This window comes from Hemiscyllium ocellatum, chromosome 10, assembly GCF_020745735.1.
Source record: "Hemiscyllium ocellatum isolate sHemOce1 chromosome 10, sHemOce1.pat.X.cur, whole genome shotgun sequence".
NCBI classification, from domain to species: domain Eukaryota; kingdom Metazoa; phylum Chordata; class Chondrichthyes; order Orectolobiformes; family Hemiscylliidae; genus Hemiscyllium; species Hemiscyllium ocellatum.
In genome coordinates this window covers 28993925-29016459 of record NC_083410.1, presented here as the reverse complement: position 1 = coordinate 29016459, position 22535 = coordinate 28993925, and the positions used below count along the sequence as shown (strand labels likewise).

Here is a 22535-nt window from a genome sequence, read left to right as displayed (position 1 = left end):
TCAGCTTCCAACCTTTTGAGGCAATGTGGATTAATGTGTTTGTATAAGGAAATGAATACTTGTAATTACATTTATTTTAAGTATTGATTCTTTTATCAATTGTCTTTAAATAGCCTAAGCTGAAAATGTGTTGCTGGTCAAAGCACAGCAGGCCAGGTTTGGCTTTGAATTCTTTGTTAATCCCCAGTGGCCTTTCACAGTGAGTTGATATCTAGTCAAAGAAGTTTGGAGATGAGGGAATACTGATGGGTGGTGATTGAAAGGAAAGTTGAGAATGGAATGAAGTTGACATGGGAATAAAGAAGAGGGATGTGAAAAGAAAAGGAGAGTGTGTGTCAATTGATAGTGTGGAAAGGTGGGATATTAGGAGAATTAGTCCAAATGTGAAAAATGATGCTAGGGAACATTAGACAAAGGGTGGTCTGAAATCTGAAAACTGCTCAGGGTTAGGAATGGAAATTAAAAACCATGTTTCATGGTGGTTACAGAAGTTCCTAAAGATTTGATGAGATGTGTCTTTGGCCTGTTTCGGCAGGCTAACATGCCAAATTGTCAATGGGGATAGAAACAGAAGTTTGTTCAAGCAAGTAGGCTGTTCTTCTGGGTGTTGGTCACAAGGTGAGCTAACTGCTAACAAATAAACTTCAGGAAGTTAGTTGGCTTCATTGTGTTGACAGGCCAGAGTTTGTGAATCCATTGGACTTAAGTTTAGAAACGGCAATGGGCAAAGACTACCTTGTGCTAGCTGAAATGTATTGAGGAACAAGTTGGGCAGCTTTTTTCCCCTCGAGTATATGTCAGATTAAGTTTGGGTCTGTTATATTTTGTGACATGTTTAAAGGGATGGCTGGGGACAAGATAACCATCTGACTTTGTCTACATGGAGATGTTTGCTCACTCCAATTGCATTAGTACAGCATCACCCAGTGGTGGTGATAAGAATTGAAATCTAAATTGAAATAAACATACGGGAGTTGACAGTCACGTTAGATAATGCCCCTTTGGCTCAGATTTTTGCTGTTATTCTAAATGCCATATACAGTTGTGCAATATCTTTTATACATTTTTGTATAACATAAATTAGGATAAGTGCTAATTTTTAACTGACTTTGTACAGCAGAAGAGTGTTGACCCTCCATCTCAGATGAGCCAACAGCGACAGAGTGTGTTTGATGAAGATCTGCAGAACAAAATACAGGAAAATGAGCGTCTGCACAGAGAAGTAAGTTAATTCCAGTGTCAAATTTATCACACTTAAAGCAGTTTTTGTGATTGTTGCAATATTAGGCACGAGAAATCCTGATAATTTATAATCACGTCACAGGATTAAAATGTTCCTGAGTCCAGAATGTGACATCAATTATCTGTTATGAACCAGGGATCAAAATCGGAACCATCAGGTTTGCAGAGTTTAGTTTGTGCCATTTGCTGACTTAATTATATTAAGGAAAATCTCAATCCCTTCAGTTTTGGTGATTTTGTGAAGTATGTGAAATCCTGTGCAAGTGCATATAGATAAATTAAATTAATACTAAATTCTTATATCCTATAATTTCAACCATGAGGCATTTCCTCCATATATATATATCTATCCCTCTGAAAGATTTTCTTTAAAATATACTTCTTTGGCTAGATCTTGATCACCCATGGGAATATTGGATCTCTGTCAAATGTAGTTTATTAATCCATTCTTTGAAGTACTTTGCGATGCTTTGTTGTGTTCAATGTGCTATCTAATACATGTCATTCAGTGCAAATTCTGAAAACTTCATTTCAAAAAGCATTGCTAAACTTTCACTCAGATTTAGTAACCAGGTGAATTTCTTTTTAAAAATAGCAACATGGATTGTACAGGGTTTTTAATGTATAAAACATCAGTGTTCTTTAAGAGCCGAAAATAAGTAATCTCAAATAGAGGAAAGTGGGGCACCTCAAAATCTATCTCCTTTGTTATTTTTCAAAGGGATTGAGTGTGAAGCTGAAATATTTGATTATATGTTATCAATAATTGAGGAAGAAGAAGCATGCAAAGGAGGTCATAATGCTAAAAGTAGAAGTTAAGTGCAGGAATTTGAAGAATTGCTTCCTTCCTCCTAAATTTTCACTCAAGAAGTTTATGATCTAAAAGCTAAAATCTTCCCTTTAATACTGAGGATTAAGCCATGGTATTTTTACTGATATGAAATTGCGACACAAGGATGATCAGTTTTGTTACTTCACTCATTACTGCTTTTGTTCTTGTCATTTCAATTAGCAGCAGATATAATCGGCTCTGATTTATTGGAAAACATGATTGAACCCACTTAATTGTTCAAGAGATTGCATAACAGTCACGGGCCAGAAAGCTTTTGCTGTTTTAAGCTGAAGAGGGAAAAGGGCCTATGAGAATCATGTCCACTTGTGGTAGTTTAGATATCTGCTCAGACATGTTATGTCTGGGACTTGAATCTGGACCTTCTGGCCCTGAGTTCAGGACTCCGCCACTTTAAATATTTTCTAAGCTGTTCAGATCCAAGATAGAGGACGGGAAAAATTTCTGGCTGTAACAGCTGCTTTTTTTTTTGTTTTTTTTTGGAGGTATTTCAAGTGTAGGAGGTGATTTCCTTGAATTCTAGGAGCAACAATTACTGTTTTATATGCTGTTGCATTGTTTTGGGACTTTGGAGAAAAAAAAGTCAAAACAACAGCACTCTTAAAAGGAAGCAGTACAGACAAAGGAAGCACATGGTGAGGGGAGAGAGAGAGAGAGAGAGAGAGAGAGAGAGACTGATCGAGCCATGAACCTGCATATTTACTGCCTTTGCTGTTTGTGTTCATGTATCGCTGGATATCTGAGTGCGTCTAGGAAAGTTAACAACCAGTGAAATTCACAATTAATCTTGGAGGAACTTGTTTGGGAGAGGTCACTGCACAGAAACAGATAAGTGGATATTTTAAGTGTGGATGACAGAAAGTCTGTAGTAGCGAGTAGAGTGGGTTCTTTCTTGATTATGTTTTTTGAGATATGTCTCTTGATTAAACTTGAAATATGAGCCATAACCTGGAGCAGTGTTTTGTAGAGGAATAAGACGGTGTTATTTTTAGGGTCTGTAGATTGTGATGGAGCAAAAATGGCCTTTAGTAAAGTAGTATGCTCTTGTCAGATGTGGGAGTTTAAGGAGAGTTTACGGGTTACTGTGGATTATATCTGCAATAAACGTCGTTGGTTGCAAATCCTATCAGATCGAATGGAGAGACAGTTAGAGGCAATCAGGAATTTACAAGAGCAAGGGGATGTGATGGATGGCAGTTATAGGAAGGGGGAAAAGTCACAGATACAGTCACATAGATGGCTTCACTCCAGAAAAGGTAAGAGAGCTAGGCAGTTAGTGCAGAAGTCTTCTATGGCTATCCCCATTTCAAACAAGTATACTGTTTTAGAAAATGGAGGGGGTGATGGATTCTCAAGGGAACATAGCATGAACAGCCAAGTTTCTGGTATTGAGACTGGCTGTAATACAATGAGGGGTATGTCGGGTTCCAAGAGATCAATTGTGTTAGGGGGCTCTCTAGTCTGAGGTACAGACAGATGTTTCTTTGGCCAGCAGCAAAAATTCAGAGTGATGTGTTGCTTCCCTGGTGCCAGGATCAAGGAGGGTGCAGAGTGTTCTCAAGGGAGAGAGGGGCTAGCAGGAGGTCATTGTTCACATTGGAACCAATGGCCTAGGAAGGGAAAAGGTTGAGATTCTGAAGGGAGATTAAAGAGTTAGGCAGGAATTTAAAAAGGAGGTACTCTAGAGTAGTAATAACGAGATTACTCCCGGTGCTATGAGCTAGTGAGGGCAGAAATAGGAGGATAGAGCAGATGTGAATGCATGGCTGAGGAGCTTGTCTATGGGAGAAAGATTCACATTTTTGGATCATTGGAATCTCTTCTGGGTTAGGGGTGACCTGTACAAGTAGGATGGATTGCACCTAAGTTGGAAAGGGACTAATATACTGGCAGGGAGATTTGCTGGAGCTGCTTGGAATTTAAACTAGTAAGGTGGGGCAATGGGACCCAGGGAGATAGTGAGGATAGAGATCAATCGGAGACTGGTACGGTTGAGAACAGAAGCGAGTCAAACAGCCAGGGCAGGCAGGGACAAAGCAGAGAACAAGGTCGGACTGATAAATTAAACTGTGTTTATTTCAATGCAAGAGACCTAACAGGGAAAGCAGATGAATTCAGGGCATGGTTAGGAACATGGGACTGGGATATCATAGCAATTACAGAAACATGGCTCGGATGGACAGGACTGGCAGCTTAATGTTCCAGGATACAAATGCTACAGCAAGGATAGAAAGGGAGACGAGAGGGGGAATGGAATTTTTGGTAAGGGATAGCATTACAGCTGTACTTAGGATATTCCCGAAAATACATCCAGGGAAGTTATTTGGGTGGAACTGAGAAATAAAAAAGGGATGATCACCTTTATTGGGATTGCATATGGACCCGCTAATAGTCAGAGAAATTGAGAAACAAATTTGTAAGGAGATCTCTTTTTTTTATCTGTTAGAATAAATGGTGGTTATGGTAGGGGATTTAACTTTCCAAACATAGACTGGGACTGCCATAGTGTTAAGGGTTAGATGGAGAGGAATTTAAGTGTGCACAAGAACATTTTCTGATTCTATATGTGGATGTACCTACTAGAGAAGGTGCAAAACTTGACTGACTCTTGGGAAATAAGGCAGGGCAGGTGACTGAGGTGTCAGTGGGGGAGCACTTTCGGGCCAGTGACCATAATTCTACTAGACTTAAAATAGTGATGGAAAAGGATAGACTAGATCTAAAAGTTGAAGTTCTGAATTGGAGAAAGGCCAATTTTGATGGTATTAGACAAGAACTTTCAAAAGCTGATTGGGTGCAGATGTTCGCAGGTAAAGGGATGGCTGGAAAATGGGAAGCCTTCAGAAATGAGATAATGAGAGTCCAGAGAAAATATATTCCTGTTGGGGTGAAAGAAAAGGCTGGTAGGTATAGAGAATGCTGGATGACTAAAGAAATTGAGGGTTTGATTAAGAAAAAGAAGGAATCATATGTCAGGATAAACAAGATAAATTGAGTGAATCCTTACAGTATAAAGGCAGTAGGAATATACTTTGAGGGAAATCAGGAGGGCAAAAGGGGACAATTAGATAGCTTTGGAAATTGAATTAAGGAGAATCCAAAAGGTTTTTACAAATACATTAAGGACAAAAGAGTAACTAGGGAGAGAATACGGCCCCTCAAAGATCAGCAAGGTGCCCTTTGTGTGGAGCTGCAGGAGATGAGGGAGAGACTAAATGAGTATTTTGCATCAGTATTTGCTGTGGAAAAGGAAATGGAAGATATAGAATGTAGAGAAATAAATGGTGACATCTTTAACAATGTCCATTTTATAATGGAGGATGTGTTGGATGTCTTGAAATGCATCAAAGTGGATAAATTTCCAGGACCTGATCAGGTGTACTCTAGAACTGTGGGAAGCTACGGAAGTGATTCTGGGCCTCTTGCTGAGATTTGTATCATCGATGGTCACAGGTGAGGTGCCGGAAGACTGGAGGTTGGCTAACGAGGTGCCACTCTTTAAGAAGGGTGGGAAGGACAAGCCAGGGAACTATAGACCGGTGAGCCTGATGTCAGTGGTGGGCAAGTTGTTGGAGGAATCCTGAGGGACAGGATGTACATATATTTGGAAAGGCAAGGACTGATTAGGGTTTGTCAACCTGGCTTTGTGCGTGGGAAATCATGTCTCTCAAATTTGATTGAGTTTTCTGAAGAAGTAACAAAGAGAATGTGATCTATATGGACTTCAGTAAGGTGTTCGACAAGGTTCCCCATGGGAGACTGGTTAGCAAAGTTAGATCTCGTGGAATACAGGGAGAACTAGCCATTTGGATACAGAACTGGCTCAAAGGGTTGTTTTTTAGACTGGAGGCCTGTGACCAGTGGAGTGCCACAAGGATCGGTACTGGGTCCACTATTTTCCGTCATTTATATAAATGATTTGGATGTGAGCACAAGAGATAAAGTTAGTAAATTTGCAGATGAGACCAAAATTGAAGGTGTAGTGGACAGCGAAGAAGGTGATCTCAGATTACAGCGGGATCTTGATCAGGTGGACCAATGGGCTGAGAAGTGGCAGATGGAATTTAATTCAGATAAATGCGAGGTGCTGCATTTTGGAAAGCAAATCTTAGCAGGACTTATTCACTTCATGGTAAGGCCCTACGAATGTTGCTGAACAAAGAGACCTTGGAATGCAAGTTCATAGCTCCTTGAAAGTGGAGTCGCAGATAGATAGGATAGTGAAGAAGATGTTTCGTATGGTTTCCTTTATTGGTCAGAGTATTGAGTACAGGAGTTGGGAGGTCATGTTGTGGCTGTGCAGGACATTGGTTAGACTACTGTTGCAATATTGCGTACAATTCTGGTCTCCTTCCTGTTGGAAAGATGTGAAATTTGAAAGGATTCAGAAAAGATTAAAAGGCTGTTGCCAGGGTTGGAGGATTTGAGCTACAGGGAGAGGCTGAACAGGCTGGGGCTGTTTTCTCTGGAGTGTTGGAGGCTGATTGGTGACCCTTTAGAGGTTTACAAGATTAGATTAGATTACTTAGTGTGGAAACAGGCCCTTCGGCCCAACAAGTCCACACCAACCCGCCGAAGTGCAACCCACCCATATCCCTACATTTACTCCTTACCTAACACTACGGGCAATTTAGCGTGGCCAATTCACCTGACCTGCACATCTTCGGACTGTGGGAGGAAACCGGAACACCCGGAGGAAACTGACGCAGACACGGAGAGAATGTGCAAACTCCACACAGTCTGTCGCCTGAGTCAGGAATTGAACCCGGGTCTCAGGTGCTGTGAGGCAGCAGTGCTAACCACTGTGCCACCGTGCCGCCCACTAAATTGAGGAGCATGGATAGGATACATAGACAAGGTCTTTTCCCTGGGGTGGGAGAGTCCAGAAATAGAGGGCATAGGTTTAGGGTGAGAGGGCGGCACGGTGGCACAGTGGTTAGTACTGCTGCCTCACAGCGCCTGAAGACCCGGGTTCAATTCCCGACTCAGGCGACTGACTGTGTGGAGTTTGCACGTTCTCCCCGTGTCTGCGTGGGTTTCCTCCGGGTGCTCCGGTTTCCTCCCACAGTCCAAAGATGTGCGGGTCAGGTGAATTGGCCATGCTAAATTGCCCGTAGTGTTAGGTAAGGGGTAATGTAGGGGTATGGGTGGGTTTCGCTTCGGCGGGTCGGTGTGGACTTGTTGGGCCGAAGGGCCTGTTTCCACACTGTAAGTCTAATCTAAAAAAATATAAAAGAAACGTAAGGGACAAGTTTTTCACGCAGCAGGTGTATGGAATGAGCTGCCAGAAGAAGTGGTGGAGGCTAGTACGATTGCAACATTTAAAGGGATTTGGATATGTATATGAATAGGAAGGGTTTGGAGTGATATGGGCTGGGAGCTGGCAGGTGGGACTAGATTAGGTTGGGATATCTGGTCGATATGGATGAATTGGACCAAAGTGTCTGTTTCTGTGCTGTACAACTGTATGACACTATGACTAAATGCTATCACATTTCCTTGGAGGAAGTGGGACTTCTGGATCAGTGGTATTGACACTACTGTTGTGCCACAAAAACCTCGACTTTTGTATTTTGTTTGATTTGTTACAACACCTCTGGAACAGGTGGGACTTGAACCTGGGCCTTCTGGTCTTGTGGTAGGGGTGCAATCACAGCACAATAACAGCTCCTACATGTGGCTGTTTATCGCCTAGGCTCATTGTTGAACCAGTTGACACTAATTATTTGCCTACTACTTCCCTGCCTCCCCCTGTGAAGTAACAAAACTGACCATCCTAGTGTTGCAATTTCATATCACTAAAAATACCATAACTACTTATTCAGTATTAAAGTTAAGAAGGAATATGTTAGCCTTCAGGTCATAAACATCTCATTGCCTCCTTCCTCCTTAAGCTTCCAATTTCCAAATTCCTGCACAGAGTTTGCCTAAGGCTTTCTGAGGCAAGTTATCCTTTCAAAGGCACAATGCTCAATCCAGGGATCTGACATTGGGCTTGGGGTATGGCTGCTGAATGCGAACCTCCATTCTTGCCTTAATCACATCAGAGAAGTGGTATTGAGTAAATGGACTGAGCAGTGTGATACATGCCCGCGACCTGATGGACTTCATCCCAGAGTCTCAAAAGAAGTGGCCTGATGATAGATGATACATTTTCCAAAACCCCCTAGTTTCAGGGATGGTTATTTTATGTTGGAAAGTAGTGAGTGTTACTCTTTTCATCAAAAGGTAAAGGAGATAGAAAGCAGGAAACTGTTAGTTGGCTTAACAATTGTCATAGCAAGCATGTTGGAAACTATTAATGAAGCAGTTTTGCAGGGCAGCTGATAGTTCAAAGTAATCATGCAAAGTCAACATGGTTTTGTGAATGGTCAGGCGTGATTTCCCTATCTATTGGCATTCTTTGAGGAAGTAATACTTAGTATGAAGGGAGACTGGTGCTCGTGCTGGTACTTAGATTTCCAGAAGGCACTTTATGCAATGTCACATTGCATTGGCTGGCACAGCCTACCCATTCTCTCCTACTCGTGGCTCTCATTATCACATAATTAGCTTCTCTTTTGTCCTAGCTTGTTATCAACAAGGCCTCTTCATTGCCTACCCATTCAAATGGCTTATGACCAAAATGTTGACTCTCCTGCTGCTTGGATGCTGCCTGACTTGCTGTGCTTTTCCAGTGCCTCACTTTTTGACTATATCTTTCTCTTTGTGCTCTATCTCTATCTTTATCTCTATTTACCTGGTCACCTCTCCTTCACCACCACCGCCATCCTAACCTTTGTTTTCTGTTTTCTCCCCACAGATGCTGCCAGACCTGAGTTTCTCCAGCAATTTCTGTTCTTGTTAACTTACATTGGGTATGGTTCCACATGTGATAATTGCTTGAGTGATCATTTCCCATTTGAGTAATAGGGGAATTTGACTGCAGGGTGAGGGCACTATGTAATGAAATTCAAACAAAGTCTGATCCTATTCATATGCGCGCTTTTTAAAAAGCTAGTGACAGAATCTTGACTTTAATTCTCTTGATTTGTCCTGCATCCCATCTCTCAGCCCTGGGTTGCTAAGGTTGATTGTAACTCCCACAACTACTGCTCAAAATGGATAAAAAGATTCAAAAGCATGGCATGTAAATCCAAAATATTCTGGCCTTAACTGACTAAGCCATTAGAGAATTTGTACTTTTTTTTTGGTTCCTATTTTGTCTTTGTTAGGCTTTGATCCAAGCAAATGGTAGTCTGACTCTGTATCTAGTTGTGAAATAAGTGTATACCTACCCATTTATTTTATCTTATTTTTCTGCCTTTCACTGAAGGCAGGGAATGTCTCTATACATATCCACATGTAAACTGACTGCACTGGGATTTAAATTTACAGCTTTCCTAGTTTCAAAGTATTTAACCAGTCAATGTTTTTATTACTTTTAGAAGAACTCAATTAATGCACTGAAAGCCTCACTATTTCATAATGCATTTTGATAGAAATATTTTTTCCAATTAAAAGATTAGATTACTTAGTGTGGAAACAGGCCCTTCGGCCCAACAAGTCCACACTGACCGCCGAAGCACAACCCACCCAGACCCATTCCCCTACATTTACCCCTTCATCTAACACTATGGGCAATTTAGCGTGGCCAATTCTCCTAACCTGCACATTTTTGGAATGTGGGAGGAAACCAGAGCCCCGGAGGAAACCCACGCAGACACGGGAAGAATGTGCAAACTCCACACACAGTTGCCTGAGGCGGGAATTAAACCTGGGTCTCTGGCGCTGTGAGGCAGCAGTGCTAACCGCTGTGCCACCATGCCGCCCACTTTCAAAGAGTAAACCAGCCAGGCCCATTCCCCCTACCCTACTACTCTACATTTACTCCTGACTAATGCACTTAATCTCTACACATCCCTGAACACTATGGGCAATTCACCTTACCTGCACATCTTTGGATTGTGGGAGGAAACCCCCACAGACACAGGGAGAATGTGCAAACTCAACACAGGTAGTTGCCTGAGGCTGGAATTGAACCCAGGTCCCTGGCGCTGTGAGGCAGCAGTGCTAACCACTGAGCCACCGTGCTACCCAAGCTGATTTAACCCCAAATTAAATCTTGGGTTTTATTGGATAAAAGCTTTTCTTTTAGTTGGTCTTAGATTTATTTATTTAATATTAACATTTCACATTTCTTAAAATATAATTAAACATTAATCCTTACATTTTTCAAGTTATGTTTTGATGAAATAATAAATAGATTGGCCTTTTGCATCTAAACACCATTTCATATTTGAGATACTTAGTATATGTCTTGCTTCTTTTGGCTATTTTGTCTTGTAAGTAGCAGAAACTGAACTGAACAGCTATTCTGAATGCAAACTGTGGTGGAGAAACTTAGTAGATCGAACAGCATCGATGGAAAGAAAAAGAATGATATTTCAGGTCTAGTGGCCCTTCATTGGAATGGAAAGCTGCTAGGAAATGGTACTTATGATGGTGGTTTAGGAAAGGACAAATGAATATGTGTAGATACAAGAACAGCTTAGAGGCTGGGAGTTATGTGGCAAGTACCTCCTAAGTACCTAAAGCCTTTCTATATCTACGTGTCTCAAATCAGAATATGGTGGAATCAGTTGGGAAGATTGCCACTTCACCAAGTGACCCTTCAGAACTTTCTTTGAGTCACTGGGCCAGATGTCAACTTTGCTTTTTCTGCACAGATGTGTCTGACCTGAGCTTTCTAGCAGTTTGATTTCCAGCATCTACAGGTCTCTGGTTGATTAATCCATGACAAAACAACCTGCTTTATTGGTATTCCATCCATTATCTGAGAATTCACTCGCTCAGCCACCAATGCAGCAACAGCAACAGCGTGCACCATCTGTAGAATGCAGTGCACAATCTCATAAAAACTCTTTAGACAGCATTCTCTAAGCCTATGATCTTTTCCACTGAGAAGGATGAGCAGCAAATGCATGGGAACAAAATCACCTGTAAATTCCCTTCAAGTCGCATGTCATTCTGACTTTGAACTATATTATCATTCTTGGAATATTGCTGGTTCAGAATCCTGAAATTCCCTCCATAATTGTACTGTTTGCATACCTATACTGCATGGACTGCTGTGGTTCAAGCAGAGGCTCACCACCCTTTCAAGTGTTGTTGGATGAGCAATTAATGCTGGCCTAGTCACCTAATTACATTTAAAAAAAAATTCTCGTCCCTCCCTCGATGTAAGGGTGTTGTTTCAATTTGTCTTGACGACCTATGCAAAACCTGATCATTGGAAATGTACAAGTAGCCTGATTAGCTCAATCCTGTTTGGATTATCACTTCTTAACAATGTAGATTTATTCCAGTATATTTTCAATTATTGACTCATGAAATTAAGACAAAGTACAATAGTGATTGCATTGCAAATGCTGTTAATTAAAGCATACTGCTCTTTTGAAGCTGATTATTTTGCAATGTTAATGGCTTCGTCCTAAGTAACTTCAAGACGTCACCAAATTATATTCTTTGGTATGAAATAATTTAATTTTGAGAAGTTTTGCATTTTGAAAGTCCTCTTGATTTTCAAAACTAGACAATTGAGATTTCCTGAACACAACTACTTTCGCCTTCAATTGAATTATTTTGTCAGTCCTATTAATTTGTGTTTTAATTTGGAAAAACTACAGTAAATATAGTCCAGTCTTGATAGTTCAACCCTAATTTTTGTGCAGATTAATTGCTTAATCTCTGAATTCAGTTTTAATATCAAGGAATAAACATTATAGAATAGTGGAAACTCTTTTTGATGGTCTCTCAGACTCTTCATATTATTGGTCATATTGAAATTTCTTCTGCAGCTGCTTAATGTTTGTGGAAAAAATATTTCTGTGACATTTGGAATTTGTCCAAGAGTAGAGTGATTTACATTTGGACCCAAAGCATGAAAAGCATTTAGCAACCATTCCATGTGTACACATCTTTGTTTCTCCCGTATTGTTTTTAGGTCATCGGGCTTTTTTTTTGGCTGTCCAACTTCTGAAAAACGGATTTGTCTTTACTTGAAGTAAAATTTGCCAGTATTCTCCAATTAAGCTCCCACCTTTATAAGGTGGTGGCTTTTGCTTATAAAGACCTTAGCTCTGTGCTTTAACTAGCTCTGGAACGTTTTAAAAAAAACTGTTTGATTTAGGAAAACATATGGTCATCTGGCACGAATGTTATCTGTCTGAAATTTAATTGTGATCAATATGTTATGTAATAAATATACAAGCCTTGTGTATGGTAATATTAGGATTACAATCAGCATCTTCATTCTATGGTACTCTACATTGTGATCACCAGGTGCAGGCAGTTATCAGCAAATAAGATTAAAACCAGATTTTTCACGATAGTCCTCATAGATGTTTCTTTCTTGTTCACTCACTTTGACTACTGTGCTGGCTTTTGTTTTTGTTGTGATTTGGCTGCTTTGTTTTCCATTGTCCTCGTTGTATGTGAAACATTGAAGCATTTCCACTCCACATTGAAGCATCAGCAAAACGATGGAAGAGGTCACAGACAGTGCTATCAAGTGCCATTTGTTTAGCAATAACCTGCTGTCACTTCTGCCAGGGCTGTTCAATTCCTCAACTCAATAGAGCTTGTGTCCACCATGAACAAAAGAGTTAAACCCCAGCATAAGGGGGAGTAACTGTTCTTGACATCATTTTAGCAGTGTGGCATCAAGGATCTCCAAGATAACTGACATTGTGGGAATTGGGAAAATGATCCAATAATTCAAGTCATAGCACAAAAAAAAGATGTAGTTGTTGGTCTGTCATCTCAGCTCCAGGACATCACTACAGGGGTTCCTCAGCATTATGTCCAAGGCACGGTGTGCTTCAGTCTCGTCAATGACCGACCTTTCATCCAAACTAAAATCAAAAGTAGGGATGTTCACTGCACAATGTTGAGCACCGTTTTCAACTTCTCAGATGTTGTAGTCGTCAGTACCCATAAGTAGCAAAAGCTGGACAACATCTAGGCCTGGACTGAAATGACAAGTGACATTTGCGTGAGGCAATGGCAATCTCCAGCAAGAGTGAATTTGTTTGTGGGATATTACAAATTAGCATCCATGATTCAGCGGACAATAATGATTACACCTCAAAAGTAATTCATTGACTTGGTGCACCATTCCAATGTTGTGAAAATAACTACATAATTGTACAAAGTTAAAAATCACAACACCAGGTTATAGTCAAACAGACTTACATGGAAGCACACTAGCATTTGGAGCGCCGCTCCTTCGTCAGTGTGCTACCAATTTAACCTGTTGGACTGTAACCTGGTGTTCTGATTTTTAATTTTGTACACCCCAGACCAACACTGACATCTCCAAATCATACATAATTGTAAGTTCGCTTCCTTGGTGGTGGCAACTTGATTCAAAGGAACTAGTTGGCATATTGTTATCTTTGGTAAGTTTCAGATGTTTCTGTTCCTATTCCTACTATTCCTCAAAGTTTATTCGAAAATTATTTTTATTGTTGAATGTTTCAGTTGGTGTTTGCTTTTTGCCCATTTTATATTTATTTTATTTGCCCTTTAGTTCAGAAAAGTAGTTACTTGTTTTATTTCTTGAGCATCCGTGTATCATGACTGCGACACCACTGCGGTTTTCCCTTGCAACATAACTTGGTAAGCCTGACCACTTTTTGCAAGGGCTTTTCCTAAAATGCTTCAAATCGCATGCAAAGTTTGTGTGCGCCATGGTAACTTTTTTTTGGAGAGGGTGGATGTAGGTTTTCTTTTCCAATACTTCTGGTGAATTTTGGTTTATAAGTTTTGCCAGGCAATATACCAGAGATGTCTATGATATCCTGTTTCACGGCAATTGTTTTCTGCTGAGGAGAAGGAAAAGACATTAAGGTCTTTTTCAAATGAAGTAATTGAATTATTGTTACATAGTTGCTGTTCACTTGGATATTATTCTAAAGGTTTCTTTGTTTATTTTCATTCTGGGCTTGGTGTAATGGTTACAGAAATTGCAGGGTAGCTATATTGATACTTTTGAGAAGTTGAAATTTGCAACCTGACTTTCATCTCCAAATTATAGCAGTTACTGGTATAAGGCATGCAGTATTGACTTTTTGAAAGCTTTTTGAACTTATAGACAGGTTCCTGTCTTTGAGTTTTTTTTGGTTTAAAACATTTGGCATGAAAGGTCACAGTTGAATGGAGCATTAAAAATAATTGGAGTACTTTATTGTGGAGTTATGTTATTGCTCACTGTAATAGGACAAGATTGTTTGCTTCAAATAATTTGAAAGAAATGGAACAAGAAAGGTGTTCAGCTCATCTGTTTCTATATCAATAATTAAGAACAGTTTTTTTAAATTCATTCATGGGACATGGCCCCATTGCCAGCAATGTCCAATATTTATTGCTGTCCCTAACTGTCCTTAAGAAGTTGGTATTGAGCTGCCCTCTAAAACCAGTGCAGTCCATGTGTTGCAGGTGGACTCATGATGCCCTTTGGGAGGGAATTTCAGGATTTTTACCAAGTGACAATGAGGAATGGCAATATATTTACAAGTGAGGATGGTAAGTGGTTTGGAGGGGAACTTGCAGATGAGGGTGTTAAACCAGCAATCTCAGTATCTGTGTTTGAGATTTTATTTTGTATTTCTCTGTGCAGATACAAGAAGCACAAGCGAAACACAGCCATACTGAAACTGACCTCAGGGAGCGATTACTGGTACTGGAGAAAGATGCTATGCAACATAAAGCTGTGATAGATGGCTTGAAGATGAAGTACATGGACACCATAGAAAAACTTCAAAACGACAAAGCAAATTTAGAGGTGAAATTTCTTCATGTATCCTTCTCATTCTATTGTGGCTCCCTTTGCTGTTTTCTCATGTGTTGGCTCTGGGAATGAATTGGTGTGCACAAGAACAAGGCAGCATTCCAGAGCTTCATTTGCTTTTTCCACACTTGAGGAAAGCATTCGAGCAGGACCTTTACATTGTTGCAGATTGGTATTTGAAGACCTGAAATCAAAATAGTTTACAGCATTTGCCAGTTTAATGAACTTTGAGATCAAAGTTCTCTCTCTCTTTCTCTCTTCTGTCAGCACCATTCCACCTATTGTTAGTCTGCCCTCCCACCCCATCTTTAGCACACATACCATCCTTTTCCTAGCTTTAATCAGTTCTGAAGAAGAGTCACTGAACAAAGTATTAATTCTGCTTTCTCTCTACAGATGCTGTTGAGTTTTCCAAGCAATTTCTGTTTATTTTTGTTCTCAAAGCTGTTCCAAATAACTCCAGAAGAAGCACACCTATAGTTCATAGAATGATGTAAAGCTGAAGAGTGAAAGATTTCTGTTTCCTATCATATCAAACATCTATTTTAAGGACCTTTGCTAATGTTGGCAAATATTGTTAAATATTAACTCAGGTCCCAGCTGGGCAAAATGTTAAACCATTTATTAAAAGTCAAATAAATCCCAGTAAATTGAGACATTCAGTTCAGTCCATTCCATGTCACCATATTTTAATGTCCATTGTGAAGTTAATAGTAAGACCATAAAACATAGGATCAGAAGTAGGTCATTCATTCTTTCGGCTCTGCTTTGCTCATTCAATGAGATCATGGTTGATCAGATAACCCTCCACTCCACACTCCTGCCTTTTCTCCATAAACCTTGACTCGTTGACTGATTAAATATTTATCTATCTTAACTTTGAATATACTTAATGATTCAGCATCAACAGTCATCTGTGGATTTAAAAAAAAATCCCAGATTCACTATCCTTGGGGCAGAAGTTCCTTCTTGTTTGTCTTAAATGTGCCATTCCTTGTTCTGAAATTATGCCTTCTGGTCCTAAACTCTCCCACAAGGAGAAACCGCCTTTTAGATTGCTGACCCTGTCAAGTCTCTTAGAAATCTTGTCATGTCAATAAGATCACCCTATTAGAAACTTATTACATCTATGACTGGACAGTTAAGAATGAAGCCAATAAAAGGCAAGCCCACTGAGTTGAAATAAAGGGACCACTTTTAAAGAGGTTTTTGAGGTGGTGTTAAAGCTTTATAGAGAACAGAGAAAGGAAATTGACAATAACGGATGTTTGTGACTTTGGAGCAGTTTCATTATTATGGTGAGCAAAGCCCTGATTGTAAAGTTCAAGTGAGTTTCTGAAAAGATGTTTTTGGGAGGTAATAAACATGATTTCGGGACTTTGGAGAGGAAAGCATGTTTGGAGATACAACTGTAATTTACTAGAGCAGGAATTAAAGCTCACTTTTTAAAGTGATGATCAGCTGCTTGTGCAGATGGATATTTAAGTTTGGCTTTGGAAAAGATTCATAAACATTTTCAAAAACATATAATATTTCTCAGGTGAAATCACAATCCTTGGAAAGAGAAGCAAAGGACTGTAGGCTTCGGACAGAAGAATGGTAAGATAGTTATGATTTGTGCTGTATTACTGATAGACTTGCATTGAACATTATGGAACATTTAATACTTCGTCGTTTTCAATGCAGCCAGCAACAGCTAAAGAATATCCATACTGATCTGAGTAGCCGTTTGGACCAGTCATTAAGTATTATTCAAGACAAGGTACCATTTAATGATACGAGTGAGTATGACTACTTCCTGTGCAATTGAGTATTTTCAATGGAGTCCAAGACATGAGTTAGTTTCAATAAGAATGTGGTTGTTAATTTTACTCCTCCTGGGTTAAATTAATTATAAAATTCTTGCAGCCATCAGCTTTCTTACAGGAAAATGTTTTTTCAATCTCATTGCATTATAGGGTCCCACTATTTTTAAACGCCAAGGTTTTGGTACGTTGTTAAAGGCAGATGAATAAAATGAAAATATTTAAACCATCATGTACTGGAAACAGTGACCTGCAATTTCAAAAAAATGAAATTATTTTTACACCTATCTGTTCCATTACTGCCACCTCAGGCTGATTGTTCTGCAAACGTTGCTCTAAAGACCGATCCCCAAACCCAGTCCAAGCATTGAGAAGATTTGCCGCATGCTCGCAACCCTGGTGTGATTCATTGAGTATAACACATTCAGATTGCTATGAATGCTCATTCCATAAACTGCCTCCTGACTTTGCACCAGTCAACACATTTTATTCAGTGACTACAGTACAACCTAGATTATCCGAACAAGACAGACTGGGAGTATTTTGTTCAGATAGTTGATCATTCAGATAATCAATCTGATCATAAACGATAATTTTGAGTACCGGTTATTCAAATATTTCTCTGTTATCTGGTAATGCACCCCATAATGCAGTTTAACTAATAACTGAATGCTGTGTTGCCTAATGGCGTTTTTACGAGACCTTGAGATCTTGTTCGGATAATTGATGTTCGGATAATCGTGTATGTACTGTATATATGTAAATTGCAATGTGGGTTAGGAATTCAAGTAAAGATGGCCCAGAGCTTTGGTATTTTAGGAAAAAAGGTGGTTTTCACATTGAATTAACTGAAAGATTATTGAAAAATTATTTCTTCATTTTGTTTGGAATTATAAAATGTTAATTTTTTGGATTGCTGTCCTTTTCACAGCTGTTTAAAAGTTAGGTTTATTGAAAGCTACAGAATGGTTAAATAACTTTTTTGTTGCCTTGTATAAAATATTAAACGTTTTTTCCTTCCCTGATCCAATTTATCTCTGCAGGCACTTAAGATGTAAACTATATGTTTGCCTTGCATTCATAGTTAGGCCCAATCATGCACTTATCTGATGTCCATACATTTCCACTGTACCAGCACGGATTAAGGTGCTGCTCTCGTTCTTCCCTAATATTGGCATGTATTTTTAAGTAGGTACTACTAAATAGGGACCTAGCTCTCAAGCAATGACATTTTATCTTTAGTAATAATGGATGCTGTAACGAATGCCTTTTCCTGTGTTGAACAATATGTTGAATAATGTTGTACAAGCAAGGGAATCAAACCGTGGGACGTTGAGATCAGTCTGACTTAGCCATTTATAGATTTGAGGTCAAATACTAAATTTGACTACCAAATTCAGAAGTTTTTGTGAAGTATTCCAATGTGTTTTTTTTAGCTGAATGGTGACAGGTGAGTAAGTGTTCTTTGTTTTGTATCTTGTAAAATAAGTTCTCTGTATGCAATTCCAAAGTTACTGAAGTTCTCTTAGCATAGTGTTTGGTTATTGTGTGATTATCAGCCTTGCAAAGTGGTTATTTGAATTTTGAGTAGTACTGAGTTGAACATCAGTTGATCATGATGAAATTTTCACTTAAATGTTTTGGGCTTGAGAAAACTTATTTTGGGAAGAGAGCCTTTTTGTTTAGAAATCTAGGATGTTTAGATTTTCGGAATGCTTTCAGTAAGATCCTACATGAGGCTAGAAACTAAAATTTGTGCATATAGAGTAAAAATATGGATTGAGGATTGGTTAACAAAATAAAACAAAAATGAAACAGTAGGAAGAAAGGGGAATTCTCAGATTTGCAGACTGTGTGGCTAGAAGGTTGCAAGTATAAGTGCTCGAGGAGACTAAATCTATCTTCTCTCAACTCTGTTAGAATGATGGGTGATTTTCTTCAAATGTACGCAGGCTAGATAGAGTGGATGCAAAAATGAAGTTCCCTTTGACTCTGTGGGGTCTACAACCAGGGGACATGGGGTCCAAATAAGGATCAGCCTGTTAATGACCGAGATTAGGACAGATTTCTCCACTGAGATTCAGTTTTTGGAATTGTGTGTCCAGGAAAGCTGTGGAAGCTTGATCAGTGTGTATGTGTAAGACCAAGGTCAATATTTATCTCAATGCAAATGACATTCTGCATATTGGGATTATATGAAAAAATGTCATTGGAGGTGTATGATCTAGAATACTGGAACTGGTTCAAAGGGCTGATTGACCTAATCCTCTCCAAGTACTTATGTTCACAATGAGGTCTTCTAATGCTGCTGCTTCTGTGTTGATTTTGCTGACATATGCTACACAAGTAAAGTGTGGGTGGTGGTGTTTGGTTGTCAAATTGATTCTGGCTAAAGCATTGCCATGAAGAAAGCAACAGGGAACTGTAGGCTTCCCATGCTTTGAAGAAATTCAAAACAATTGTAAGGCTTGAATGTTTTTCCCTTGCTTGCAGAAAATAAGTCCCTGCTTATCCAACTATCACGCTATGTATGAACTTATGATTTAATGTTTGTTAGTGTTGCTATTAGCATTCTGGGAGTAATGCTGCCCAAGTGCAAAATTATATATAGTGGTAGACGTATCATTTTGGGATTTACAAGCTCAAACTGGTTGAGTATGATCTGTATATTGCCCATTCTAATCAACCAGTGGAAAATGTTGCATTTGATCAGCCAGTTATGTGTGGTCTAAGTGCCTGGCATCACACTGGCACTCAAATGCATACACTTATTTCTCATTGGCAAGTTAGATCATCTCTTTGGACTGATGACCGCATCTTGTTAGTGAAAACTCAGTCACCACTGCATAACATTAGCATGAAATGGCTTACGTAACTTACGTTTCAATGTTCTGAGATATTTGAGTTTTGAGGATATTTTGGATATACCAGGTATTTTTGACTTCGGAAAGTTGCAGCTTTTGGCCTAATTGTGAGTTTGTAAAGTGCATAGTGAATAATGATCTGATAAAATAGCAATTTTTCTGCACCAGAGCTTTCATATTTCATGTCTTAGACATGCACAGATCTGTTCTTACCTGTATTCTTGATAGCTGTGGTAAGTTTTCAAATTAATCATATTTGGATTGTCAGGATTGCTGATGGAAATTTAGAATGTACTTTCTACTGTTTTCATTGTATTCTTGGATGCTTAAAACCTGCTTACTTATCCAAACTCTCATTTGTATATAGGTTGTGCAGAATACAGCACATTGGATGTACCTGTACATGATAGAAGGCACCAAGTGAGTAATCCAGAACTGGATGGTCAAAAAAAAATTAGTTGTTGCACCTAAAATAATTTTTAAATCTGTGGTTTAGGAACTAAGTCATAGAGTCATACAGCACAGAAACAGACCTTTGGTCCAACCAATCCATGCTGAACATAATCCCAAACTAAACTAGTCCCATCTGCCTGCTCCTGCCCATATCCCTCCAAACCTTTCCTATTCATGCATCAATTCAAATGTTTTTTAAACATTGTAATCGTACTCACATTCACCAGTTTCTCAGGAAGTTCATTCCACACATGAACCACCCTCTCTTTTTAAAAAAAATATTGCCTCATATCTTTTTCAAATCTCTCTCTCCTCTCACCTTCAATATGCCTGCCCCCCCAAAAGTCTTGAAAAGCCCCATCCTAGGGAAAAGATAACTGCCACTAACACTCTCTATACTAAACTTTACTAGGTGGTTTACAATGTTTCTTAAAAATTAGATTTTTAAAAATAAATCAATGTATTTTAAAACCTTCAAAAACAGTGCACAGTACTCTTGGAAAAAAATGCAGTTATTAAAGCAGGCTGTGAATAAGTTTGAGATTGAAAAGTGGTGAAATAGTCTCATTTTGTTAATTCAGTTTAGTTTTCATGTGAAATTTATATTTTTCTAAAACACTTATTGGTTTGTACTTAATATTTCTCACCTCTGGTTATTTAATGTTCAGTACAAAATTTCATGTGCTTAACATGCCTCATAATTGAATGATTATTACTTTGAGAATTTAGACTGGACTTGTCCTTTGTTGATGATATTCTTAATCAACAATCATTTTTGCTTAATAAAATGTCCTCACAATTATTGAGAAGAACAAAGAATTGTCCTTGGGTTTAATGACAAAAATGAAATTCTAGAACTAGTTTTATGCTCAATGACAGAATTAGCATTTTTCAAACATCTGTTACTGCCAGCCAGTTCCTTTTTTATTCTTTTGTAGGAAATGATGCAGATAACTTACAGCTGACATAGCAGTGTGTTGGACTTGAATCAGTTCTGAAAACCCCAGCCAATGTGGCTTTGAACAAATGTTTCCTCTGTAGATTAGGCAACAAAAAAATACTCTTTATTGGAGCTAAATAAATGATTTAGGGGCTTCGATAGCTGAGGCCTAACATTAGTGGTGTGCATGTACCTTGAGAAATAACTACTAATTGCATAAGTGACGTTTAAAGGAAGTTATGAAGACACATCAAACTAGTTTTTTTATGAAGAGAAACCAACTTGGCCTTGATGTGTCCGAAATTCTGACTCTTTCATGTCCTGTCATAACTTAAGCTTATCTATAGTTTTGGACTAGTTCCCATATAATACACGATTAATGACTCGTATCTGGCAGTCAGTTGCAAAGCAGAAGCATTTGTTGCTGGCTGAATTTACATAATCTTTTTGCTCTTTCTGTCAACTGGAGTAAGAATATGCTGACCTAGCTGCAACACCAATAATTCAATGAGTTGTGTAGAGGAGGCCTCGTGACGAGAAGGAATTTGTATGCAGCAATGATCCACTTAACATCATAAGCTGAAAACCGCGTGGTCTACTTTCAGCTGAATGAGAACAATTTTTGTAATACTTTACTAAATGCTGTCTGTACGTTTGGCAACAGCTTATGGTAGATAAGGAGAACAGGTGCATACTTGAAAGTGGAGTCGCAGGTTGAAGACGACATTTGGCATGCTTGCCTTCATTAAGTGTAAGAGTTGGGATGTTATATTGTGGATGTACAAGGCAGGACTTATACATTTAATGGCAAGGTCCCAAAGAGTGTTGCTGAACAAAAAGACCTTGGAGTGCAGGTGCATAGTTCCTTGAAAGTTGAATCGAAAGTAGATAGGATAGTGAAAAAGGCGTTTAGTATGCTTTCCTTTATTGGTCAGAGCATTGAGTATAGGAGTTGGGAGGCCATGTTGCAGCTGTGCAGGACTTGGGTTAGGCCACTTGTGGAATATTATGTGCAATTCTGGTCTTCCTCCTATAGGAAGGATGCTGTGAAACTTGAAAGGGTTCAAAAAAGATTTACCAAGATGGAGAGTTGGAGGGTTTGAACTAAAGGGAGAAGCTGAATAAGCTGGAGCTGTTTTCCCTGGAGTGTCAGAGGCTTAGCGGTAAATTTATCAAGGTTTATAAAATCAGGAGGGGCATGGATAGGGTAAAAGGTCTTTCCTGGGTCATGGGGGTCTAGAACTAGAGTGCATAGGCTAAGGGTAAGGGGGAAGGATTTAAAAGGGACTTGATGGGGAAACGTTTTCACGCAGAGGGTAGTGTGCGTATCGAATGAGCTGCCAAACGAAGTGTTGGAGGCTGGTACAATTGCAACATTTAAAAGACATTTCCTTTCAATTTGACATTATCCTTCACTTTCTTGGTTACCTTGATATGTCCCCCTCCTTCACTGGGATATATTTTTGTGTTGAATCTTGAACTATTTCTTTAACATCTGATATTATTCATCGATTGTTTTCCTGCTAAACTGTTTTTCTCAGTCTACTCC

The 22535-nt window shown here is 39.1% G+C and overlaps 1 protein-coding gene across 5 annotated transcripts in view; it reads left to right on the top strand.

Moving 5' to 3' along the window:
- Positions 1–22535, top strand: part of ppp1r21 (protein phosphatase 1, regulatory subunit 21) — a 100666-nt gene that overhangs the window by 13323 nt on the left and 64808 nt on the right. For 3 of the 5 annotated variants that reach the window (XM_060830855.1, XM_060830853.1, XM_060830856.1), the window contains exons 4-8: positions 1118–1222; positions 14754–14918; positions 16465–16523; positions 16611–16705; positions 19961–20013. In XM_060830855.1, the coding sequence (XP_060686838.1) occupies positions 1118–1222; positions 14754–14918; positions 16465–16523; positions 16611–16705; positions 19961–20013 (477 nt within the window). The remainder of the gene's footprint in view (positions 1–1117; positions 1223–14753; positions 14919–16464; positions 16524–16610; positions 16706–19960; positions 20014–22535) is intronic. The other 2 variants (XM_060830857.1, XM_060830854.1) reach the window with 1 other exon arrangement.